At 38.6% G+C, this 27,332-nt stretch overlaps 1 protein-coding gene across 2 annotated transcripts; it reads right to left on the bottom strand.

Annotated features, from left to right (window-relative positions):
- On the bottom strand, positions 1 to 27,332 carry vdac1.S (voltage-dependent anion channel 1 S homeolog). Of its 2 annotated transcripts, none has more exons than XM_018254085.2 (10): positions 27,207 to 27,332; positions 26,833 to 26,932; positions 17,447 to 17,516; positions 14,960 to 15,009; positions 11,811 to 11,963; positions 11,668 to 11,720; positions 6,367 to 6,594; positions 5,829 to 5,979; positions 3,268 to 3,325; positions 1 to 775 (listed from the first exon to the last, which is right to left on the bottom strand). In XM_018254085.2, the coding sequence occupies exons 3-10, from the start codon at positions 17,511 to 17,513 to the stop codon at positions 684 to 686; spliced, it is 852 nt and encodes a 283-aa protein (XP_018109574.1). In that variant the 5' UTR covers positions 17,514 to 17,516; positions 26,833 to 26,932; positions 27,207 to 27,332; the 3' UTR covers positions 1 to 683. The 2 variants fall into 2 exon arrangements, with proteins under 2 accessions (XP_018109574.1, NP_001080684.1); NM_001087215.1 differs by having other exon boundaries at positions 26,833 to 26,937; positions 27,207 to 27,257.

Raw genomic sequence — 27,332 nt, 5'->3', positions numbered from 1 at the left:
TTCGCTTGTACTCTGGCTTTATTACAGGTGATGTTGTGTACATATCAGGGAACTCTACAGAATGGAAGACACTATGTTTGCTAAAAAACGAAAATAAAACTGGGGTAGGGTAAAAACCAATCAACGTTTAAGTATGTGTATTAAGAATTAAAGATTCTCTCCTTGTATATGGCTCTGTCAAGCTGCCCAGTACTCTTTATGTAAAGGGAATTGAGCTTTGTTCAAGTTGTAAGCATACACGTTGTGCATTTACAAAACCTGTACCCATGATGTTGATTCGGGATCATGAAATCCTAGTTCCGAACCGTGGGTTCTCGCTGAATGAAACGAGTGGTTAACCTAAAAGTCCATTTAGTAGTGTAAATAAGCTTTGCACTATATGTTTTAAAAAAAGGCATTCAATATTTTCTTGTTGAGCAACACGTGTATAAATAAGCAGCGATGAAGTGTTTCCAGGCTGGCCCGGATTAGCAAAATCTGTACCCTAGGGTTTCTCTCACCATTTCTCACTGCAGCAATAACTCTTTCACACACACAGTTGTCCATTTTGTTTTTCCAGGGTTGTAATTGACATAGTGGGTTGTTTGCATACCAGACACAGAACATACAAGGTGCACTAGAATTTTATGGTTTCTATGTTGCGGAACACCAGGACAATATAAGATTGTTCTATAGGACATTGCTTATGCTTCAAATTCCAGTCCCAGACCCAGTTTGTGGCCTCCGGCATTGATGTTCTTGCCATCAACCAACGTGGATAATGTTAATTTGATGCCTACAGAAGAATAAGGTAAACAAGTGTTAAAAAGGGTTTTGATTCACTCCAGAAATGTACACCATTATTTATTTATTACAGGATTTTGACAATTGAAATTATTGTTTTTTTACATATGATGCTTTTTGGTTTGTTTTGTAGCCAAATCATTTGTGGTGGATTTTGTATTTAATCCCTACAATAAAATTCATGTCTCATAACTTTCATATATCTATTAATTATATATATATATATATATATATATGTATATGTATATATATATATATATATATATATATATATATATATATATATAAATCTACAGTCTGGTCATTTCCCTATGGGACCAGACTGTAATTTATATCCTTATACGCGCCATTTATAACAGGGGCCCCAGGCCGCCGAATTTGACTAATAACGTTCAAATTTGACGCTGCACGTCCGAATTTGACATTGCGCGTCCGGAATGGACGACGGCGCGTCAGAAACGGATGCTGGCGCCCAAATTGGAAGCGGCGACCAGAATTTGGACTCCGACCCCCCCTCCCAACCCCCCCACAAAATGTAGATTATAATGCATAATGCACCCCCTAATGTAATTTATAAAGATATCAGAAGTCACCTAGGAGTTATGTGACCTGTATATGGTCACATAACTCCTCGGTGACTTAGAATATCTTTATAAATTACAGTAGGAAGTACATTATCCACTATATAATAAACATATCAAAAGAACCATACTCACAGGACTTCATAAGATGCAAAAAAAGGTTGTGATTTATTTAAACTCCGTCATCAGGAAGTATATATATCTGTGGTATCAGTGGTATAATAGCTTACATATTTCCACTAATTATTCCTTGTAAAAGGGTTAAAGCATCTCATTTTGTTTTTAAAGCATGTGTTATGTATTTAGAGGCTCCGGAAACCCATTATCCAGAAAGCTCCGAATTACGGAAAAGCCGTCTCCTATCGACTTAATTTTATCCAAATAATACAAATTGTGAAAAATGATTTCCTTTTTCTCTGTTATAATAAAACAGTAACTTGATCCCAACTAAGATATAATTAATTCTTATTGGAAGCAAAGCCAGCCTATTGGTGATATGTACTATTTATGTGATTTTCTAGTAGACTTAAAGGACCAGTAACATCAATTTTTTTTTTTTAACTTCGTTAGTATAGTATGAAAAAAAAAAACCACAAAGACAAATTAAACTTTTAAATCGCTAAGTCTTTATTAAGAAATAACGAATCCAATGATCCATTGTGTGGCGCTCGATTTCTCCTCCCTGCTTTCCTTATCGGAGATAGCCAGAGAGGAGAAATCGAGCGCCGCATGATGGATCATCCCCAATGTCGCCTTTTCTGAAGAGGAGCGCAAGCGGAGTTTTGATAAGTTATTGCTTAATAAAGACTTAGCGATTTAAAAGTTTCATTTTTTTTTTCTTTTCGTGCTATACTAACGAATTTTTTTTTTAAAAAAATTGATGTTACTGATCCTTTAAGGCATGAGGATCCAAATTACGAAAAGATCTGTTATTTGGAAACCCCTAGGTCCCGAGCATTTTGGATAACAGGTCCCATACCTGTACTATGAGGCATGTGAATATGTTGTTTTTAGAAGGCTTTCACGGTATTGGTTGCCTTGTGAATGGTTTTTCTGCTCCTTTAGCCTAACCTTGACATTTTTTCTTCCTTCTGATTGCTATCCAAGTCCTATTCCTCAGAAGCCAAGTCCCAATAAAATGAAAAGACAGGAACTAATAAGGCTCAATGAAACAGGCTGTCTGCAAGAACATATTTATGGCTCTGAACTATTAGGTTGTGTCTGTGCTTTAAATCAGCAGTTCTGGAATACACCGATTTTTTGCCTGTAGCCCAATTTACAGATGACAAATCTCCATTAAATGCATTTCCCCTCAGCAATTGTGTTCCTTTATCCTAAACAAGTAGTTTACAGGTGTCTGAACATAATACTTTTAAATCATGGTTGAAGGCTTTCACTGCATGTTGGACTACGAAGGGTCAGGGCACACGCTCAGATTAGGGGAGATTAGTCGCCCGGCAACAAATCTCCTCTTCTTCGGGGCGACTTATCTCCCCAAACTGGATGGCACTCGTGAGGCAACTTCGGGGAGATAAGTCGCCCCGAAAAAGAGGAGATTTGTTGCCGGGCGACTAATCTCACGAATCTGAGCGTGTGCCTTGACCCTAAGAGGTATGGCACACTAGGAGATTAGTTGCCCATGACAAAGCTGCGCTACCAGGGGCAAATGCTTTTCCATTGCTAATAATATAAATCACAGGTGGGAAAACATACGCAGCACATTTTAGGAAGTAGACTGATAATGTTTTAAATTAACAGGTAACCATATTATGTAAATTTATTGGAAGGATGCGGATAGCTTTAGGAAGACGAGGACATCCTGGTCATACACACTTTATTCATTTCTCAGTAAATATATGTCCCAATTAAAAGGTCTGATAACTTTTTAGTTATAAATACTTACCAGGCTTAAGAGTCTGAGTATATCCTAAACCAATGAGACTTGAATTATTCACTTTAGCCTGTAAAATAAAAAATAAAGAATCTAAAGAAACGGAATACTAAGCCATAGCATAATGTCATGTTCCATAGCTGGATAGCTATATTTTACTGCTGGATAGCTGTGAATAAAATCCATGCAGTAAGGTTACCACCGCAATCAAAACACCTTTCCTTGTCTGCAGTCATTTACCACTAACTTTAAAGGAGAACTAAAGCCTAACTAAAGAAGTAGGCTTGGGTTTCTGTACCAGCCCAAGGAAACCACAGCCCTTTAGCAGTAAAGATCTGTGCCTCCAAAGATGCCCCAGTAGCTTCCCATCTTCTTTTCTGCTGATTCACTGCACATGATCTGTGCTGCTGTCACTTACTGAGCTTAGGGACTAGGGTTGCCACCTGGCCGGTATTTTAAAAAATGATGCTTGATGCCAATGTTATTAATAGGAAAAAACTGCAAGAATATAGGAAGGCTGGTATTTTTTTCCAGTAAACCCTATTAGGGACCCACTCACAATATACAGTACACATAGAATAGAAATGTCACAATATAAAGCTGATTAGGAATTAATACAGATAATTACTACACGGCAGCACAGAAACCAGTGCAACTAGCATCAGAATTTAATAATCAGCCCTGTAGCATCAGTTTATATTACAGACCAACCTCATTTTCTGCTGGATAATAAGTGACAACCCCTAAGCTTAGCTTCTCAGCAGCTGCTCAGAGCCCACTGAGCATGTGAGTGTCACAGACACTTTCCAAGATGGTGACCCCCTGTGACAAGTTTGAAGTCCTGGATCATTGCTGCTATTGACAAGCTGAAAATTTAGGCTGGTGCAAAAATTAAGTATATAAAATATGATATTTTTAGCCATATTCATTTGTAGGGTTTACTTCTCCTTTAACATTAACCTTTCTCTGTCTTTAAAAGACTTTTAAACATGTAAATTAGAGTTACTTGCTTAAAGCACTTAATTCAGCATAGAACAGAGCATTTCCTAGGAAACAGAATGGCAAGTATTTGCTAGTGCTGTATAGAGGTCAACCCACCAAAGTACCACTTACCCTAGATTCTGCTTGGCAAAATAAATCTTGTTGATCCCTTTCGAGTCCAGATAAATTCAACAAAACCAGCGCAGATGTTACCAAAACAAACGTTGTACTATGTAACAGCAACAACCTCAAAATATATTCATTTCAAATGCATGCAGTGCAGCTTAAAAATAGCAAACAGAGTATCAAATAAAGATTGTCCTTTTACCATTCAACTCCACTCCAGCATTAAAATTAATTGAAATTTGTTTTGCCAGTAACGTACATGGTGGGGCAGATTTACTAAGCTCGAGTGAATAGTTGGAATCCAAAAATATTCGAATTTCGAAGTAATGTTTTGGGTACTTCTACCATCGAATTGGTCAAATTCGATCGAATTTGATCGAATCGAATGATTGGAACAATTCAAAGTAAAAATCGTTCGACCATTCGATAATCGAAGTACTGTCTCTTTAAAAAATCCTTCAACTCAATACTTTGCCAAATAAAAGCTACCGAATTGAATATTAGCCTATGGGGACATTGAAAATAGGTTTTGGGGCACTTTTTATGATCGAATAAAAATATCATTCGATCGATCGCTTAAAATCATTCGAATAGTTAGATTCGATCTATTCCATCGTTCGAACGATTTTAATTCGATAGTTTGATCGAACCTTTTGCGCTAAAATCTTCTTAATTCGATATTCGAATTCGAAGGATTTTACTTTGAGGGTCGAATTCGAGGGTTTTTTAACCCTCGAAATTCGACCCTTGATAAATCTACCCCGGTATGTAGTTGGCAGCTAAAAGGCCAAGGAATGTATCAATGCCGCACAAATCTGACAAAATCCAGAGTTACACAACTTTTATAGGTGTGGCTTTGGTTTGAACATTAAAGGGCAGATTTAGCAGGGTCAAATTTCGAATTAATTTAGATTTTTTTTTTTTTTTTTAAAAACTCCCATAAACTACTATGAACTCGAAATTCGACCAATCGAAATGTATTAAAAAAAATTTAATTTTCAAAACTCTAATCGAATTTGAATCAAATTTGATTAGAGTTTTAAAAACTTGATTTGAGGATGCAAACAACTCCAAATGATCCCAGGATGTCTCCTATTGACTAAAACAGCAATTCAGCAGGTTTTAGGTGACAAATAGTCGAAGTTCGAGTTCTTAAAGGGCCAGTGTATGATAAAGCTCGAAAATCGAATTTGAATTTTTGAAAAAAAACTCGAATTGAATTTTAATAATTCCCTAGTCAAATTTGACCATTTTGGCCATAAAAAAAACACTTGATAAATCTGTCCATAGCTGTTTAGCCAAGTCAAATGAATGTAATGTGACTCATCCTAGGATCTGGCCAAATAATAAAGCAAATTGTAGATTTGAATACTGTAAGTTAATATAGTAAGCCTAACTATGTGGTTTATCTTAATTGGCCACTAGTGACGTTCATGTAAAGGATATGTCTCCCAGTTTGTACTTACTGAAAATGAAGCATCAGAATCAATTTGATATTTGGCTGCTATTCCGAAGCGTGTGTTGCTGTTTCCTGCTGTCCATGCAAGGTTGATTGCTGTTTCCAGTTTATCATTAACCTTTTGATATACAGAACCACCAAAATCTGTACCATCATTCCTGTTGGCAATATACCACAATTATTATTACTATTATTATTATTATATGATTTATAATTCCAAAAGCATCAGAGTACTGTCAATAACAATACATAACAATTAACACAAACCAATGCAGTGGGAAATGAGGGCCCAGCCTGGAAAGGGCTTCCAACCATAAGGGGCAGGGATATGTAAGATACAACATATAAAAAATAATATGTAGCTGTATGGAAAAGTTTTATGTTGGAGAAATATTACGTGAATGTCTGTTGGGGAGATATAGACTTGTTATTTATAGTTAGGAACACCAAGTTGTGATGTGAGAAGGCTTATGTAAGATAGCAGATGTCGTTATAGAACAGTTTGTTGACTTGCCTTTTTATACACTTCATTTAGTATGACTTACACATTGGTATGCAACTGGAATTCATCAGTTTTGTATCCAACTGCAAAGTTGCTTTGGGAGACTCTGGACTTTGAGGATTCAAAAGTCATTTGGTAGCCAGCTAACCATCCCTCGTAGCCAAACACCACAGCTCCACGTACCGATGGCCCGGCAATATCAAAATCCATGTCACAGCCAACGTTAAGGTGCTCTCGCTTATACGCAGACTTGACTTTTGCATTCTTCTTTCTATATCATTTAAGAAAAGACAATAAAACATGACGAAAAACATATAGCGGATCTCAGAGATATAGGAATAGTCACACAAATCTGTTTTAATGTATAATGTGTATGGATTGACAAATGTTATTGATTTACAAGTGTTTCACATGCTAAAATACATCTACAATTAAAAAAGATCCTTAAAGGAATGGCTGAATTTCTATCAAGACTTGCCAGTAAAGATGGCTTTGGAGGCAGTCTGCATCGGGACCAAACAATTGACAATGTACAAAAAATTTTCTTCTTTAATGTCTGGAAATGGTACGCTTTAATAACTTGTTTCTTTTTCAGGACCGATTTTACCTACAGATAAGAGGCACAACCATGGGGTCCAACATGGTCCCGTCCTACGCGCATATATTCATGAACAGGTTTGTTCACCAACAAATTGTATACACCAACAAATGGATTCAAAGCACTGTATTACATGGTTTCGCTATATAGATGATGTATTCGCTTCATGGACAGGTCCACATTGGTCCCTTGATAATTTTGTGAGTGACATTAAAGGAACAATAACACCAAAAAATTTAAGTGTTTTAAAGTGATGAAAATATAATGTAGTGTTGCCCTGCACTGGTAAAACTGATCTGTTTGCTTCAGAAAACACTACTATAGTTTATATAAACAAGCTGCTGTGGAGCAATGGCGGAAATTGAAAACGGCTAAATGGCACAGGTTAATGAATGGATAACAGATAGCAGATAAGCTCTGTCTGTCTAATGGTGTTATCTGTTATCCATTCATTAACCTGTGCCATTTAGCCGTTTTTCAATTTCCACCATTGCTCCACAGCAGCTTGTTTATATGAACTATAGTAGTGTTTCTTAAGCAAACACAACAGTTTTACCAGTGCAGGGCAACACTGCATTATATGTTCATTACTTTAAAACACTTTTATTTTTTTGACGTTACTGTTCCTTTAACTCCTTTTTATCATGCATTTAATTTACAACTCATGTTAGTCGGGAATATGTTTCTTTCCTTGATACCAAGATAACGAATTGTGGGGGATCCTTATCTGTGGATCTATACGTGAAGCCCACCAACAGGAACACTCTCCTCCATTTCGACTCCTTCCACCCAGCACCGGTTAAAAAATCATCAGCCTATGATTAAGGGATCCATTCCCGAAACGCCTAAGGCGATTGTTATCCGCAGGACCCTGCAATAAACCTGCTTCTTTCCTGGAGTGCCTTTTTTGGTTGTGGACTTAAAAAATCATTGCCCAAATCACAATTTAGTAGGGTAATGCTAAATGCTGGCTGGAAGATTAGACTAAATGCAGAAGTTCAGAGAGAGGGGCTACCCAAACCAACTCTTAGAGAAACAACGGGAAGAGATAGAAAAAAACAATATGATAAAAGGCCGAAAAAAGAGACAGATGGAACGTATTCCCTTTGTTTCAAGATTTAGTGTCTTAAACAATCAAGTTGCTGACATTATCAGGAAACATTGGGGAGTCCTAAAAGACGGCATTCCTGGGGTAACCGGTTTATAACAACCACCAGTAATGTCATTGAAAAGGAACAAAACTATTGGGTCAATGTTAGTCAAATCAGATCTAGGGAGTATTAAAGGGATCCTGTCAATCCTGTTAATAGTGCTACTCCTGCAGAATTCTGCACTGAAATCCATTTCTCAAAAGAGCAAACAGATTTTTTTATATTCGATTTTGAAATCTGACATGGGGCTAGACATTTTGTCAATTTCCCTGCTGCCCCTGGTCATGTGACTTGTGCCTGCACTTTAGGAGAGAAATGCTTTCTGGCAGGCTGCTGTTTTTCCTTCTCAATGTAACTGAACGTGTCTCAGTGGGACATGGGTTTTTACTATTGAGTGTTGTTCTTAGATCTACCAGGCAGCTGTTATCTTGTGTTAGGGAGCTGTTATCTTGTGTTAGGGAGCTGTTATCTTGTGTTAGGGAGCTGTTATCTTGTGTTAGGGAGCTGTTATGTTGTGTTAGGGAGCTGTTATCTGGTTACCTTTCCATTGTTCTTTTGTTTGGCTGCTGGGGGGGGAGGGAGGGGGGTGATATCACTCCAACTTGCAGTACAGCAGTAAAGAGTGATTGAAGTTTATCAGAGCACAAGTCACATGACTTGGGGCAGCTGGGAAATTGACAATATGCCCCATGTCAGATTTCAAAATTAAATATAAAAAAATCTGTTTGCTCTTTTCAGAAATGGATTTCAGTGCAGCATTCTGCTGGAGCAGTACTATTAACTGATTCATTTTGAAAAAAAAAATGTTTTTTCCCATGACAGTATCCCTTTAAGAATACCCAGAGTGTTTTGTGTCCAGTTACACATGGCACTTTCCCCTGCTTGGGATGCAGTTGTTGCTTTAAATTGCCAGAAGGAGGATGTAATATATCACCCACGGAAGGGCACCCCGATAAAGTTACAAGGATCTTATACCTGTGCCACATCTTTTGCCATATATGTGATTAAGTGTCCCTGAGGACTACTGTATGTGGGATAGACGAGTTGTTCCGTAAGGGAACGAATAAGTCAGCAATAAGAACTAAGAAAATTGAACAAGCTGTAGCGTCCCATTATGTGGAAATGTGCCATGGGATACAACAGCTTAAATATCAAATTGTGGACCATGTTTCTAAAATACGCAGAGGTGGAGATTGGAGAAAAATACTATTGAAAAAGAAAGCCATGTGGATTAGGATACTAGTGACCCTTACTCCCCATGGGTTAAATAGGGAATACGATTTACAAGCAATCTTTAGTACATAATTGTTTTTAATGTGTTTTTAATACTCGCGTTTTGCAGATATCGTATTTTTCTTGAATATATACGGATTTGTAACAAGATGTGAGATACTGTGTAACACTGTGCTAGATTGTAACGACTTCTTGTTTTAAAAAATGGAAACCAGCATTGTAACAAAGTTATAAATAATGACAAGGCCAGTAGATGGCCTAATATTCTCTGTCTTTAAAAGGATGTAATTATGTAGCAGTTGGTAAGCTTGAAAAAAGGCCAAACAAGGCCTGAAACATCGTTATCCAGATCGTTGCCATGTGTATCGAATAAAGGCTTTTTACTTTAAACATAAACCGGAGCTGTGCTTCAAGTATTCCATAGTAAAGCCACCTTAAGATCTCATGGATAATTTATCCATGATAAAGCTTTACTCCTATCTATTTTAACTCACAATAGTCCTATAAATTTACAGCGGAGCTGAGCAAGCACAAGAAGTCTGGTCAATGAGCTGCAGATGGACCTGGAAATCATCTCTTTCTAGACAGTGTGGCAAATGAAATAAACTGAATATAAATGGTGCATGGTTACTCGATTACGTTGGGGGCTTCTTTTCTGCAATACATGTAATTATAAGCTACAGATAGGGTTGCCACCTTTTCTGGAAACAAATACCGGCCTTCCTATATATTTATCTTTTTTCCCTATTAATAACATTGGGATCAGCCATAATTTTTACTGGCCAGGTGGAAACCCTAGCTACAGACCATACACTGTATATCAAAGATTTTCTCTTTTTGGTTTAAATCCTCCTTTGAAGCCTAATATTGGTTCAGTTCCCCCTGACAGCTCATAACAAGGTTACAGATAGGGTTGCCACCTTTTCCAGGAAAAAATACCGGCCTTCCTATACATTTATCTTTTTTCCCTATTAATCACATTGGGATTAACCATCATTTTTACCGGCTCTCAAGTGTTTCACTTGAAAAATAGCCACTTTAGCTCGAAACATGTTGTGAATAATAAAAAAACCTTGCAGCACCGTTTCTGCGGTTTTATGTTCCTGTTTGTCCACAATTCTAAAGACTTTTGAAGAAATAGAAGCATTTGCATTGCTTCTATTTTGGGACAGATGCTATGGCACAGGAGTTTGTGATACTGGTATAAACTACTTCCTTTTTCAGGTAAAATACCGGCCAGGTGGCAACCCTAGTTACAGATATAAAATGTATTGCTACCATTCAGGAACATACAGGAAAGCAAAGAAGTTTATCATCCCAGATCTCACTCTAACTGACCTTCAAGCTTGGCTTTTAGGGCAGAGACACACGCTGCTATTTCGGGAGATTAGTTGCCCAGCGACAAATCGATTCTTCTTTGGCCGACTTATCTCCCCGAACTGCCTTCCCCCCAACAAGAATGTAAATCGCCTTTTGCTTTACGAAGTCGCCCAAAGTTTCCTTGTGAGGCAACTTCGGAAATCGAAGCGTTCCGAATGCTATCACGCCGGTGATTTACATTCTAGACCAGGCATGTTCAAAGTGCGGCCCGGGGGCCAATTGCGACCCTTTTTCAAATTTACACCGGCCCTCAGCCTCCATCATGAAATTAATAATAATGAGGCCCCCCCAGCACAGTGCGATCAGGAATCCCATAGCAGTAGTGAAATGATCTGCCACTTGGTCTATACTGCTGCTTGTGTGCTGAAGGTGTTAGTAATAGACACGTACTGGCACGTAGTGACGCGCTGTTTTCGCATACTTCTTTAGGGCTGAAGGTGTCAAAAGACGTACTGGCGTAAACTAGTACAGTAAACTAAAGAAGTATGGCGTCTCTACGTTCCAATACGTGTCTATTGCTAACACCTTCAGCACACAGGCAGCAGTATAGACCAAGTGGCAGATCATTTCACTAATGTGCCCAAATATTACTGCTATGATTACTTTATTCCTGTAATTTAATGTTAATGGTTCAAAGAATGTCGGGCTGAATGGTCGGCTCCCACATATTTTCACCTCACCAAATCTGGCCCTTGTTGCAAAAAGTTTGGGCACCCCTGTTCTAGACGGCGGGAAGGCAGTTCGGGGAGATTGAAGAAGCGGTTTGTCACTGGGCGACTAATCTCCCGAAATAGCAGCGTGAGTCTCTGCCCTTAAATATACTGAAAAAAGTAAATAGGATTTCTCTCCAAATATAACCCTAATTAGCCTTTGGGATGGGTCCCCAGCCACTACTTCACACCCCCCTAGGACGGCTGTATATAATTAAACAAAAAAAGGCAAAGGTTTTTTTTCCAAACATTCAAATGCAGATTATTCTTACCCAGTGTTAGGCGAAAACGAAGAGTCAAATGTCAGCTTTAGACCCTTTGCAAGCTAAAGAGAAAACATATTTTTTTTTAAATTGAAAAGATATATATTACTCACAAGTTACAAAGTTCAATTATCTCATGTCGTGATTTTTACCTGGTCTTCTACAGTGATCTCTGTCCCCAACGTGTTATCTGTATTCCATTTTTCTGTGAAAGTAAGGCCATATTCCGCCCACTTGTATTTGGTTTCCAAGTTGCCGGAAACTTTGCTGGTCTCAGCATTTGCTGATCCTGAGCTGGTAAATTCCTGAAAGGTAGATAAGTATACACATGATATTCTATTACTGGGAGTTGGGTAATAATCTTTAAAGACTTGCCCACGTGTTGCAATCCTTTCAGTGTTCACCGACGCCTATCAAACGTGAAGTGACTTGATTCCTACACTCAATAGTGGAATGCAGTACTGCACATATTAGTTGAAATTTTGCAAGGTGTAATTTCCTTGCTGGTAAAAGACAGACTTATATGTTTTATTTGTGCAGAAAACACCATGCAAGTATGTAATAGTAGAAAATGCTACGGAATAGCACTGCAAAAACACAAGGTGAGTTAAACAGCCTGAATGAAAGGTGTAGTAAGCAGTGGATGTAGTGCAACTAAGCAATACAGTATGTTACCATATCATATCAGATTCTTGATATGAAAAACTGCTTTATCTCCTACTGAAATAACTTGCACTTGCCCCCAGTTACAGCCGATCGGCAGCTTTAAAGAGCAACCTGTAGGAAAATGTACATGTATAACAGGGAAAATATCACAAAGCTCTTAACCACCGATCATAGATCATTGTAATTTCTTGTGATTTGCTTTAAAATAATACAGACAATTGTTCAGATAATAAACTGTACAACTGAGTTGTTTGTTTTTAGACTAAGGTTATGGACAGGGCTGTTTTGTTGCAGAAACAAACTGTAGAATACAGTATCTGTTATCCGGAAACCCGTTATCCAGAAGTCTCCGAATTACAGAAAGGCCATCTCCCATAGGGGCAGATTTACTAAAGATCGAAGTGACTAACGTTAGCGAAAATTCACCAGTGTGACGTCATTTCGTTACTTTGCCGATTTAATAATGGGAACAGGCGTAACTTCACTAGCGAAGGAGATAGACTCTATTGGTAATTCGCTCCCTTTATGCCTGGCAAAGTTGCGCTCTGGCGAGTGGACGTAACTATGCAAATTTACTAAGGTGCGATTTTACTGAACGTTACCTCTTGCGCCAGACTTTCCTTCGCCACCTCAGACCAGGCGAAGTGCAATAGAGTAGATAGGAGTTCCTCAAAAAATATTTGAACATTTTTCTAAGTCTTGGCTGGCGACTTTTCATTTTACAGAGTGATAGGCTACAGAAGAGCGTAATATTTTTCTGGAGTACCCGGCTTCCCCCCTACATTTCCTAACATATGACACATAAACTATACACTGGGCTCATGTGTAGGGCAATATAACAACTCTATTTTCTTTTATTAAGGTTTCCCGGGTTTTTGTAGTGCAATGTATTTGCTGCAACATATACGTCCATTGAACGTTAACTTCCTGCCGTATGCAAATTAGCCAACGCTAGCGCAACTTCACTTCGCTTGGCGCAGTAACGCTAGCTCTACTTCACCAGCGTTCAGCGCCCTGGACCAAACTTCGGATTTTAGTGAATTAGCATTGTCCTGGCGAATCTACGCCTGGCAAAGTGTTGCGATGTGAGCAGACGCTAGTGCGAATTCGGCGCTTAGTGAATCTGTCCCATAGACTCCATTTTATCCAAATATTTAAAAATGATTTCCTTTTTCTCTGTAATAATAAAACAATAATTGTACTTGATCCAAACTAAGATACGGTATAATTAATCCTTATTAGAACTGAACCCAGCCTATTGGATTTATTTTATGTTTACATGATTTTCTAGCAGACTAAAAGTATGAAAATCCAAATAACAGATTTCTAAAAGCGACGCATATGTGCTCGTTGACACATGAAAACCCCTATAAATTCCACCAATTTTGATGCCAAGTTTAGGAAATTACATTATTTTAACTTGGACAATATTCAGCAGCATTGCATCTGCTTTGCATAAAAAAAAACTGCAGTTGCATTCGTTTTGATGCATCAGACCCAAGTATTCCTCATGGCTGCAATTATGCTGGACAATAAAGGCTTCCCATTAGCAGAAATATGGGAAAACCACTTAGAGGGTGATATAATAACATTTAGAAATGCTGCTCAAGTAAACCTATAGTAATCAATAAGCAGGAGTATATATAGGGTTGCTCTTTAAAAGCACATATCTAACTGGTTGCTATGGGTTACAAGACAAGGGTGTTTTTGCACCTGTATTTTCATTAAAACTATTTGCACAATACATACTTTTTTTTCAGATGAACTGGAAATGTACTGTAAACATTTTACTCAGTAACATATATTTCCATAACAAACTATCATGGCCACTTAAAAACCATACAAAAAACTGTAGCAGAGAATTTAAGCACCTGCTCTAGAAGTCATGGATACTGCTCATACATTGGTTAAAAAAAACAAAAAAAATACAAAACAATGTATGGGATCCATTATCCTGAAACCCGTTTCCCAGAAAGTTCAGAATTACAGAAAGGTTGTCTCCCACAGACTCGATTTTATCCAATTAATTCAAATTGTTAAAACGTATTTTCCCCTGTAATAATAAAACAGTAGCTTGTACTTTAGCCAAACTAAGATATAATTAATCCTTATTGGAAGCAGAACCAGCCTATTGGGTTTGTTTAACGTTTGCATGATTTTCTAGTAGACTTAAAGTGATATTGACACTAAAAAACTACTTTTAAAAATATGAATGTACATTAAAAGTTACCTATAGGCTATGCTGATTTTTTGCTGAGAGATTTGTTTTTGTAAGTAATTGTTAGTTGAAGTTCCTAAACCTGACGGTTTTGCCAACCTGACCTGACCCCATCTCAGCCTGTCAGAGTTTCTAATGCTAATGGACTCTTGCTGCACAAATATGTCAGCCCCCTCATAGGTGATAACAGGGAGTCAGATAGGTAATGTAAAAGCATTTGGCAAATACTTTATGGAAAAATTATAAGAAGCATGCAAAGTCAATTTTATGGTAGATGTAAAAAATGGTCTGGTGTCAGTATCTCTTTAAGGTATGAAGATCCAAATTACCAAAAGATCAATTATCTGGAAAGCCCCAGGTCCGAGCACTCTGGATAACAGGTCCCATACGTGTACCATGCAGACTATTCAAACTTACCAGTCCATTTTCTGATTTTGTTTTCAAATCAAGTTTGATGAACCCAAATCCTAAAAGACAACCAAAAACAGCAGAAATAAATAGTCTATAAAAATTTACATTATTAATATGAAAACTTTAAACTTATAGCTCCCAATATTTTCAAAACAAACAAAGCTCCTTCTTTGCAGTTTCACAAGAGCTGTAACTTGGACTTTCTTTCCTACATGGTGGGTAAGCCTTTGCAACAAATTCAAAATAAAATTGTGTTTTTCAAAGAATCAGCTGACTTACAACAGTGTTTCAGGATTCAGAGCCAGTAGTGAGAGAATGTAAACATGCACAAAGATAAGGTTTTCATTAGCACAGATCGTTACTCCTAACTTTCAAATGACTATAAAATTATATTGTCATAGGGTTTAAATTTAAAGTATAAGTATACCTTTAAAATAAGTTACTGTAAGATGGCAGTGCTATTCTAAGTACTTTTGTAATTTACATTCATTATTTATTATTTTTTTCATTCCAAGATATTAAGGGATACATGTACTGTTAATATGAATGAATTTTGTTACAGTAGCGCCACCTGCTGGTCAGTTTCTGACCAGTCTGACAAACAAGTAGTCAAAGAAATTGTCAGGAGAAAGAAAGAGGCTGCTCTGATGTTCTGCTTAGGGAAAAAAATTGGAAACCTTTCTCAAATATTTCCTAACCAGAAGAATATCATCAGAGCAGCCTTTTTTTCTTTCTCCGGACAACTTCCTTGACTACTTGGTGGTCAGACTGGTGAGAAACTGACCAGCAGGTGGCGCTGTTGTAACTAGGTGATGCACCGAATCCACTATTTTGGATTCCACTGAACTCCGGAATCCTTCACGAAAGATTCGGCTGAATACTGAACCAAATCCTAATTTGCATATGTGGGAAGGGGCAAAATTTTTTACTTCTTTGTTTTGTGTCAAAAAGTCTCATGATTTCCCTCCCGCTCCAAATTTGCATATGCAAATTAGGATTCTGATTCAGTTCGGCTGGGCAGAAGGATTCAGCCGAATCCCGAATCCTGCTGAAAAAGGCCAAATCCCGAACTGAATCCTGAATTTGGTGCATCCCAAGTTGTAACAAAATGCATTCATATTAACAGTACATGTAGCTGCTGCGTATCAGTCTCACGGGGCCCCCTATAGTTCCTGGGGCTCTGATGCACTTGCAGAGCCTTTTCCCACCTCACTTTTCAGTAAAATGATCGGTGAATTTGTATCATAATGGCGGATGAAAAAAAAACCAAACATTCAACAAGTTTAACTTTTTGCCCCTGCTAAACCTACCTACCTGCTGGCTGCTGGTTTGTGTAGAGCACACAAAAGGTATAGCCAAAAATATTGGCACTGCACGCTTCAGTTCATAGGGGGCCCCAGATAAATTGCTTAAAGGGGCCCAGAAGATTCTGATGGCAGCCTAAACCACGTCAACTGGAACCTTACCAGACCTCCATGTTTACTGGCAATATTATAAAGCAAAATATAGGCTGGGCCTAAAGTTTATATGAAGAACAATGGTATTGAAATAATGAGAATTGTATAATGTTATGTCTGGTGTATTTAGTTCTTACTTTAGGAACCCTGTACAAATATATCAAAATAGGTGTTTATTGCCATTTAACCTAATTATATATTGATTACAACAAAATCGGCACAAAATTATCGGTGGGGTTTGTAATTGTGGTGAGCAGAACGGCAGCAAAATCAAAAAGACGGGTTATCCTTTATTATCTTTACATTCCTACAGGCAGGTGACTGTATAGCCAAGCACTTATGCAGTAATTCAAAAACAGGCACGCGAGTAACTTCAGAATTAAGAGAAAACCCTTGAATTACTGGAGAGCTGGTCTTAAGTTCATTGCTATACAATGTATGTATTATTATTATTATTATTATTATTATTATTAACATTCATTTATAAAGCACCAACATATTTTGCAACGCTGTGAATTGCAGTGAACTGTGACGGTACAAAAAATAAGATCATGCAGGCAAACCATGATGATTTATATTTTTATACTGTCAATTATTGCTGGGGGATTGTGTCATTTTATTTCAGGCACATCCATTACGCAGACTTGTATAATTCTAGAAATAGAAGGATGGTAGAGAGGAGAACCGCATTTGCAAGTTTCTATTTTCATATTTCTGATATTTGTGGTATTAAAACAATCTGCGTTATAAAGAAGTAATAGCAATCATTTTTTCTGCAATAATAATAATAATACTAATACCAAAAGACAGGCTCATGTCATCGCACTGAGCATGTTGAAACTGGCTGCACCAAAGTAATCTAGCCTGTTTTAACAGCCAGTCTCGCCCTAGGCTGAGGAATATAGATCAGCCAATCACAACAGAGAAGCTATTCTTTTTTTGTGCAAGCTCTGTTTGCTTCATTAACTACAGCTACACATCTACAGCCGAGTGACAGTCAACCCTTACCCTGCCAGACTCCACTATAGATACTTACCATATCCTTTAGTGAAGATATCTCGGGCAGACTTTCCTAAATCAACATATGCCGGCGGTATGGCCATTTTCTGTTGCCAAAAAAAAACATATCTGTTTAAACCAAATCCTACAACGAAACACAGTCAATATAACAGACATTTGCATTGCTGAAAAATATAGAAGTTCCTTCATAGGAAATCTAGGGCGAGTGCAATTTGTTATGCACCCCCAATGGTTAAAATCAATATCATTATACAGGTGTGGGATCCGTTATCTGGAAACCCATTATCCAGAGAGTTCCGAATTATAGAAAGGCCATCTCCCATAGACTCTATTTTATCCAAATATTCCAAAAGGATTTCCTTGTCCTCTGTAAGAATAAAACAGTAACTTGTACTTGATCCTGACTAAGATATAATGAATCCTTATTGGAAGCAGAACCAGCCTATTCGGTTCATTTAAAGGGAAACTCCACACAAACATAACTGAGTTTTTTTGAAAAGTGATTTCAAGCAACTTTGCAATATACATCAATTAAAAAATATGCAGACTTTTCCAGATTTTTCCTTTTCATGAACTGTTTCCTAAGCCTAGCCCCCTGCTCTCCTGCTGATCTGTCTGACTACTTTGCTGAGCTGGTTGACTACTGTTACTTTGTATCAACAGCCATCTGTCCTCAGCCTGCATCCTGCAAACCCCACAATTCCCCGCACAGGTGATTTCAATAAGGAATGGAACATCATAGTGCAATGTAGCGATATGCGGGCAGGCCCGATACTGGTAGGGCCTGTGGGTTTACCCGCAGGTCGGGCAGGTTCAGGCCGACCTCGCACTCTTCTCTGCCACAATCGAATTCCGGCTTCCGGGTTCTACTTTTATAGACACTGCCCCTGCTTGTCCCGCCTCTTTTGTGAAGTCATCGGCGGGGCGGCGCGGGTCTATAAAAGGAACCCGGAAGTCGGACTTGGGTGGGCGCAGGTGGTGGGAGGTCAGGTGGCGGGCGTGTGCGGGTCGGGGAAATCACATCACTAGTGCAATGCATTGTGGGTTATGTAGTTCCTGCATGTTGTGTGTAAACTGAGAAGAAGTTGTTACAATTTGTAACATCAGTGTTTTAGAAAAGTCCCTCCTTCCCTGCCAGGATTTCAAATGATGCAGAAAGAGAAGAACTGTTAAACAGCTGGATTTCAGCATAGAAAATGCCATTTATTCATACTTTTTGAAGAAACAAGTAACTGTGATGGGTATATTAGGGGTTTCTGTTTTATGTGGGCCTCTTTCTCAAACTTTGGTTTGGAAGCTGGAGTTCCAATGTTAGCAAGAATTTCTTGTAGACTTAAGGTATGACAATCCAAATCGGATCCAAATTATCAGGAAAGCCCCAGGTTCCATCTTTCTGGATAACCTGTACCTTTTTAAGTGTGCAATGTGCCTTCCATGTTGCCTCCTGTACATTGAAGGTGTCCCAGGCTCTGCACATGTGCAGTGGAGACAAATTACAGAGCATACGTACATGGTAAGGCAGCCACAAGGGCACTGGTCAGGACTCAAGAAGACAGTGCTGCAGTTAATTAAAGAGTAAACTGGGACTGTCTGCTTTTCAGCAAAGTACAACAATTATAATGTCCCCCCCCCCGGTGATTAAGCCTTTCTTTTATTCTTTAAAGCAATAATGTTCAAACACTGTAGTCAACTAGATTATCCAACCATGTCTCAGTTGCTGTATTGCTAAGCAATCTGGTAAAAGGGGCCACTTTTCATTTAGAGTTTATTCTGGCCTTTTTCCAAGCTGCTGCACTCACTGCCGCATACGCTATACTTACACAGCATTCAGTGCTGCACTACAGATGTAGGAGGTCTTGCATTGCTATAATTAACTGCAAAGCCTCAGAAAACAAAAAGGAATATCAAGATGAATCTCAGCATATCCAAGCAGACTGTCAGCACAGATTCATCACACAAGCATGGCTGACTGTAGCTGGGGCCATGTGGGTAATCTTAAACCACTTCTATTCTTCTGGTATAAGATTAATCAGACTGAGTATACTTGCTCACTAAATATTTGCTATTCTTTAAAAGGCAAAAGAATACAATGGCCCGAGCTCCCTCCAACCGCGCTCGTCCGCACCCGCTTCTTTTTATAGACCCACGCCGCCCCGCCAATGACCTCACAAAAGGGCCAGGGAAAGCAGCAGCTCAGCTATAAAGCTGGAAGCTGACAGTTTAAGTTGGCAGGCAGGGAGAGCAGGAGAAGAGCTCAACCCGTACCCGAAGAGGAGTGTGAGGTCGGCCTGAACCCGCCTGACCAACACCGCGGGTATCGGCCAGGCCCGCACATCACTAATTTACATAACCTTCTCTCATTAGTGAACGCAGTCTCTCATTCAAATCAGTGCATGGGTGCTAGGGTAATTTAGGCTAGCAACCAGATTGATGAAATGGCAAACTGGGGAGCTGCTAAATAAAAATCGATTACAAATTGTCCCCTTTAAAAGAACAAGTAACAAAATAATGTTACTATTCATTTGAATTTACACACAAATTATTTGTAGCGTGTAAATATATTGCTGGTTGTACTGCAGTGTGTACTGCAGTGTGTGCTTTGCTGTGTTTCATGCATTAACTAAACCAGTGATTTTACTCACCAACCCCTTTGGATGTTGCTCCCAGTGGCCTCAAAGCAGGTGCTTATTTTTTAATTCCAGGCAAGTTTTGGTTGGAGAAAAACCAGAAGCAATGCCAACCAGAGTCTCCTGTAGGCTGCCAGTCCACATAGGAGCTACCAATAGCTGATCCCCAACTCTTTTTACATTTGAATATGGCTAACGGGGAAAAAAGGTGGGGATCCCTGATCTAAACAAACCCCTTCCTAGTCTAGTTCATTCAGTAGAGCCTTAGCTTGTTAATGCATGGGGCCAATAAATTTGATCATAACAGGGACCCATAGGAGAAGACTATATCAACAGGACTACTTCGTTCTCTGATATGTTCTTAAACCAAGTAACCAGCCAAACATTGGGAAGCCAAGCAATTTGGCCCTGAACATAGCTATGACCTGCAACTTTGTCAAGCTGGCAACAAACATCAAGGGGGTTTATTTATCGTGACATCCATTTTGACGCAGAAAATACTAAAAAAAATTGCATTTGTTTTGCGATTTATTATGCCCGAAATGCTGTTCCAAGACCAAATCTGAAAATACGCCATCTAAAACCTGCCGAATTCATGTAAAAGTCACCCATTTGATGATGTGTTTACCCTCACAAAATGTTTGGAGTTTTCTGGCTTTGACGTTGGTTTTTCCGTCAAAACTGGATTTTTTTTGCAGTTTTCGGCCTTCAAAATTCTAGTTTTTCGTGTGACAATCTGAAAAAGTCTTGTTTGGTTTGGTTTTTTTCATGGAGCCACTTTCGGTCTGACTTTTTAAATTTAAAAAAAATCAGAAAAATTTGGATTTTGCTAAATAGCCCCCCAAATGTGTATGTCAAGCTTTAGATGTTGGAGGGCCTAACATAAGAAGATTCTGCCAAAAGACCATTTTCTCAAGACATGTTATATATATAAAATTTATGTTTAATATAAATAAATGCCTTTTGCACTTTCTGGACTGGAAACCTCTTTTTTTATCTATTTGTTCACTCTGCTGATGAAATAATGAACTATATCTCCACATCATAGAAATAATAATAAAGATAATGCTTTCCTCATGTAACTGTTCTCATTATATATAATATTAGCAAAACATTAGCACAGGGTGTGTACGTTAGACACCCCAAGTAGCAATCAGTAAAACCTGCAGTAGAGCACTATTCTTTTGTTTTATCTGGTTTTTACTTTTACTCTTTCAATAAAATTTTCTGCAATGAATGCAGGGAGAACTAGCATACCAACAAACAGTAGCCTACAATAAAATCTATATTTCTACAGTATGTTGATGATCCCTATATGTAGCTTAAATACTCGTAGGATCCTAATAAGCAAAACAATACTGCAGAGGGTTTTACTGTAGCAACACATTTGCTATCAAGAGCAAATAATGTCTTGAGCTGTATTAAAAGGGCAATTGATCCAGGAAGGGTTCATTCTTCTCCAGTGTGAACAACCCCAACTTGGCCAGTCTTTCCGCATAGCTAAGATTTTCCATACCTTTTACCAGCTTAGTTGCCCTTCTCTTTACCCTCTCTAATACAATAATGTATTGTAATGTTACTATGTTACTATCAATATTTAAAAGTGTATAATGATACATGACATCTCGTCATTGATGCATTGCTCATTTTAGTTCTCCTGTGCAGTCACACACCCAAAAGAAGAACCAAGCCCTGCATATTATTACCCTAAAACAAACTGCAATAGCAGACAACCAAAAGGTAACGCTCCCATACAGGTCCAACTCCAGAGGTCAATCATTTAATACTTTATGATTGATTGACTGAATGAAGAGTAAAGCTGGCCATAGACGCAAAGATCTGATCGTACGAATCGAGGATTCGTACGATATTCGGACCGTGTGTGGAGAGTCCCGACATTTTTCGTCCGGCGGAGATCGGTCGTTTGGTCGATCGGACAGGTTAGAAAATTTCTCTTGGCTGCCGATAATATCTCTGCGTGTATTGCCGATCGTACGATTTTCAGTGGGAGACTGTCACTAGCTTTGGTTGGACATAGATATCGTACGATTGCTGTCAGGGGCAGAACATTGCTGATCTGTTCTTTAACTAATCTGACTGGTAAGACTTTGATCTGAATGGTTAGTGGCGGGTCGGGAGATGGGAAAGTCCGATCGTACGATGATTCGTACGATCGGATCTTTGCGTCTATGGCCAGCTTTAGTGGAATGGTGGAGAGGGATAATGTAGTAATGGTACATGGTGGAGATGGCATATGGAGAGCGGGGATAAAAAGGGAGAGCCTGAAAGAAAGTCATATAGGGGTAGAAAATAAAATAGATGGAAAATGGAAGGGTAAAGGAGTAAAGGAATAAAGCACGGCCCATGTAAAGTGCATAGAATGAGGGCACATAAAAGTCTGATGGGTGAGGGTATGCCATAGAGAAATGGGAGCCAGAAAAATACTAACAAGAGGAAGAGACATGGTAGGATAGGAGAGAAACATAAATCATGAAAAAAAAGAAAGGAAAAACAAGAATTTAAAACAGGAATTGGAGAAGAAAGCATGGGCTTCAGAATTCCTAGATACGGTATTGCCAACAACGGTATGTTTTGATAGCAAGTTGGGCCCCCTATTGTGCCTACCGTTGGGCAAGAAAAAACAAGAGCACTAAATTAAGCTTGAGATACATTGCTACTGAATGCAAGGCAAAGATATTGATGACATTCTATTCATCACAAGTCAGACAGCTGCAATGTTGTTCAAGGTGACCTGGTAATGGTGTCAGGGAGAGAATATATGTGATATGCCTTAATGTAGGTATAGGCAGCATCAACTAAATCCTAAACGGATGGCCAAACTATAAGTTACCATAAAGAAAAATGAATAACTGAGAAAGTCTCCGCTGAACAATGTTTCCTTCACAGCAACCCACTACCCTGCAAGAAGTGGGTAGTTTTAAATGTTAAAAAGCTCTGCGCAGGAAAAAGAACGTGATGGTGTGGAAAGAAAAAAAGTGGGAGAGGAACAAATGGGGCATAGCAAGGATGGGCACAGAAGAGACATGGGAAGGGGAAAAAGGTGTAAAGGGTAGATTAACATATATAATATAAAGTAGGGGAGGATTTAAATGGGTGGTTCACCTTTACATTAACTTTTAGTATGTTATAGAATGGCTAAATATATGCAACTTTTCAATTGGTCTTTATTATTTATTTTCTATAGTGTTTTGATTATTTGCCTCCTTCTTCTGACTCTTTCCAGCTTTCAAATAGGGGCTCACTGACCCCATCTAAAAACCATGTGCTACAGATATATTGTTATTGCTACTTTTGATTACTAATTTTTCTATTCAGATCTCTCCTATGCATATTCCAGTCTATTATTCAAATCAGGGAATGGTTGCTAGGTTAATTTGGACCCTAGCAACCAGATTGCTAAAAATCACAAACTGGAGAGCAACTGAATAAAAAGCTAAATAACTAAAAAAAAACACAAATAATAAAAAATGGAAACAAATTGCAAATTGTCTCAGAATATCACTCTCTACATCATACAAAGTTAACTCAAAGGTGAACAACCCCTTTAAGGGGAACAAGGGGAGTACAGGCGAGAAGAGAAATCGGAAGGGACCCATGCAAAAAGGATGTGAACAAAGGAAGAAAGTATAAGGTACCTGGGAAGTGGTGAATGGAAAGAGAGAGGAAAAGAAGAGGCATGGGGGAGAAAAGTGAACATTAAAAATGATACGAAGAACAAGTGTTAAGAAAGAAGACCAAAAAAAGAACATGAAATAAGAAAATTGGAAGGAGAACAAAACAGAAGGGAAAATATGGGAATAGAGAGAAAGGCAAAGAAAAATTAAGAGAAATTCGTAAAAAAACAGAAACAGAATGAAAGAGATGTAGAAAGAAATATAACAGTGGAAAAGTAAGAATGTACTCATTACAAACATACACTCAATTATCATGATCACTGCAAATGTCTTTGGGCCCAATGTGTCCATGTGGTGATGTGTAACACACTTTCGCCCTTATGTAATAAAAGGCACTTAATTTGCCCAGAAGCAGCAACCAATAAGATGTTTGCTTTTAAACTGCTAGCCAGTAAATGCTACCTGCTGATTGGTTGCTATGGGTTACTGCTCCTGTGCAAACTTAGTGCCTTTTATTACATATGTTGATTAAAAATCTTGTGCTTGTGAGCTGCATTTGCCATTGGTTGCTTCAGGTGCACAGGTCATACCTTTATGACTTAAGGCAGCCATACACAGCCACAGGTTGTCTGATTTGGCCACTCACACCCTGGGCCCAATTAGGGTCATCAATACCAGTTGGACGAGGACCGCATCAATGAGCAAAACACTACTTGTTCAATGGGATTTTCAAACTTGCCTGATTGCTTTTTGGCCAGATATTATGGGAAGACCCATTGGTGGGCCCTTTACATGGCTAATACGTTTCCAACTTGGCCTGGAGGGACTGCGCAACTTTACTCTGCCTGGTATGGCCACCTTTTGGGGCAATTAGATACATTTGGTTTTATTTACCAAATGTGACCATCAATGCTCAGTGACCATATGTAGAGGCACACTGTACTGTAAATAAACCCAACAAGGCAATTTATTTATTATTATCTACATGACCTAAAGGTAGAAATGCATTTAACACATATTTTCCTTTCTTTTGGGGGCTGGCCACACGAGCAGATTCGGGGAGATTAGTCTCCCCAGCGACAAATCTCCTCTTCGGGACGACAATCTCCCTGAACTGCCTTCCCCCTGCCCTCCGCCGGCTAAAATGAAAAACGCCAGGGGGAAGGCGCTTCGTTTCATGAAGTCGCCCGAAGTTTCCTTGTGAGGCAACTTCGAGCGACTTCGGAAAACGAAGCTCCGCATGTGCCTTTCCCAGGCAATTTTCATTTTAGCTGGGGGAAGGCAGTTCGGGGAGATTGTTGCTTGGGCCACTAATCCCCCCAAATGTGCTTGTGTGGCCTGACGCTTTTAGTGTTTTATTCATATTAATTTCAGCTCTTACACATATAAACAACACAGCAGAACTTGCTCTTCTATATGTAAATATATACTTAAAAAGGTCCAAACTAAAACAACATTTATCAGAAGCTGCAGCAATATTTTCAGCCATGAGACACTTTTCCCTAAGCTTTAAGCTGCCTTTATCATGATGAGCACGTGTAGACAGTAACGCCAAAATGACATTTCGTTGGCATGATGGACGATGCCAAATGAGGAGTGTCCTTCAAAGGGAGAGTCAGATGACACCTTATTTTAGAGACACAAAACATCTCAGCAACACAACCCCTCTCAAAAAAAGGCCTCTTTCCTTTACACACCTAAATTACATTTGGTGGGCAGAATGCAGCACATTTTTAAATATGGAATTATGATATCATCTGCCTATCTGAAAATCCACTAAAGAATGTCAGTATATTGTGACAGCAGGAGTGTCCCTCTTGACCTTCAGCAGAATGATTAAAGGCTCTAATTAATTACATTAATAATGACAGTTATATATAGTTCCTCGCTTTGCTTTTAAATAATAAATAATGTTGCTGGCTTTTTCCTGGTGAGCAGAAGATACTAACAGGCATTAATACCGTTTATATCCAAGTGGGCCTTATTTCCTTTCTATATCCAAGCAGACCTTATACTGCCACAGCATAGTACCTGGGCAAAAGAACAGTACTGCAGTCCCCATGCACATTTTATTAATACAAATATACAGGCATAGGGTCTTTTATACAGAATATCTGAGACCTGGAGGCTTTCCAGATAAGGGATCTTTCTGTAATTTGGATTGCCATACTGCAAGTCAGCTAAAAATAATTGAAACACTTCATAAACCCAATGTGATTGTTTTGCCATCAATATGTATTTATGTAGCTTAATAAGGTTCAATTATTATCATTGGTAAGAAAAAAGGAAATCATTTTTCAAAATTAGAATGAATCCCTTAAAATGGACTCTATGGGAGATGGCTCTGGATATGGGATCCGGCATCTGTACAGATAAAGTAATTAGCAGCAGTGCAATTACCCATAGCAACAAATCTGCTATCTGCTTTTAGCTTGTGGTAGTGTCATTAAAAGTGCTTATTGATTGGTTGCTAATGCTATTGACGACATATTGAGCCACTAACAAATCAGCCCCTTAAAAATGTAAGTTCCGGTCCAGATTACTGAATGTGTGTGTTGTGCTTAGTGCTGTACAACATATATTTTTAAGGGTTTACATATTAAAAAGACATGTATGCATAGGGTTAAAAAAAAAAAAAAAAAAAAGGCACTGTCCACTGAAAATGTCTCCATCCGTCACGATGCTTAGTGCCGGTTTCTCAGGGGACCCTGTGCAATCATGCATTAAGAGAGCACATACATAATAAAGGTCACCTTCCTCTCCAAAGGGGGTGTGTGTGTGTGTGTGTGTGTGGTACATGTATAAATGCAGTGCAGCAGTGGATTCGGGTAGCTGCAACCATTTATAATTTATAGGGGGAGATTCCTGAAAAATACAGATATTTTATTTACACGGACATTTGCATAATCAAATCGCTGTATGTACAAATTGACCTAGTCCTGCCATTTGGGTTCGACATATTATCCTACTAATTCCTGCAGCCAATTTAAACGCCAGAATGAGGGTCACTCCTGATGGTCTCTAGATTAACTGACATGTAAATGTGCATACTATATATATATTTATACACACACATATTATATATATATATATATATATATATATATATATATATATATATATATATATAAAAATCATACCTCTCAAATGTCCTGTTTATCGTGGAACAGTCCCGATTTTTGCAGCTCAACCAGCAGTCCCGGATTGTTACTGAAATGTCCCGACAGTCTCTTTGATCTCCTGCACTGAACAGCCAGAAAAAGATACAAACTGAGTCTTTTGGCAGAGAGCCCAGAATATGTGCCAGGTGCACTTAGATACATCTGTTACAATTTCAGATAAACAAAGAAGCAATTGTAACTATATAAGATAAGCACGTCTCTTGGGGGGAAACGGCAACTCGCAGCTTAAAGGAGACATTTCATATAATCTTCATATTCAGATATAGTAATCCTCCAGCTCCTAAATGTGTAATGATGCAGTAATAAAAAAAACTGTTTTGAAAGCAATTTACCGTCTAAAGCTGTCGCTGTACTAGAGCTGCAGAGAGATGTTCACTTCTCCGTGTCCAGCATGAAATGAGAAGTAGGAGGGTGTGTGCATTCTCTCACAGGAAGTGGTCACAGCAATGACTGACAGG

The sequence above is a fragment of the Xenopus laevis genome, chromosome 3S, assembly GCF_017654675.1.
Source record: "Xenopus laevis strain J_2021 chromosome 3S, Xenopus_laevis_v10.1, whole genome shotgun sequence".
In the NCBI taxonomy this organism is placed as follows: Eukaryota; Metazoa; Chordata; class Amphibia; order Anura; family Pipidae; genus Xenopus; species Xenopus laevis.
The sequence above is the reverse complement of the archived record's forward strand: the minus strand, read 5'-3'. Positions and strand labels throughout refer to the sequence as shown.

Coding starts and splice junctions, on each gene's coding strand:
- vdac1.S (XM_018254085.2), bottom strand. CDS start 17,513: ATGGCCATACCGCCGGCATATGTTGATTTAGGAAAGTCTGCCCGAGAT. Junction 11,964..14,959: donor CAAAATCAGAAAATGGACTG/GTAAGTTTGAAT, acceptor TCTACCTTTCAG/GAATTTACCAGCTCAGGATC. Junction 11,721..11,810: donor AGATCACTGTAGAAGACCAG/GTAAAAATCACG, acceptor TTTTCTCTTTAG/CTTGCAAAGGGTCTAAAGCT.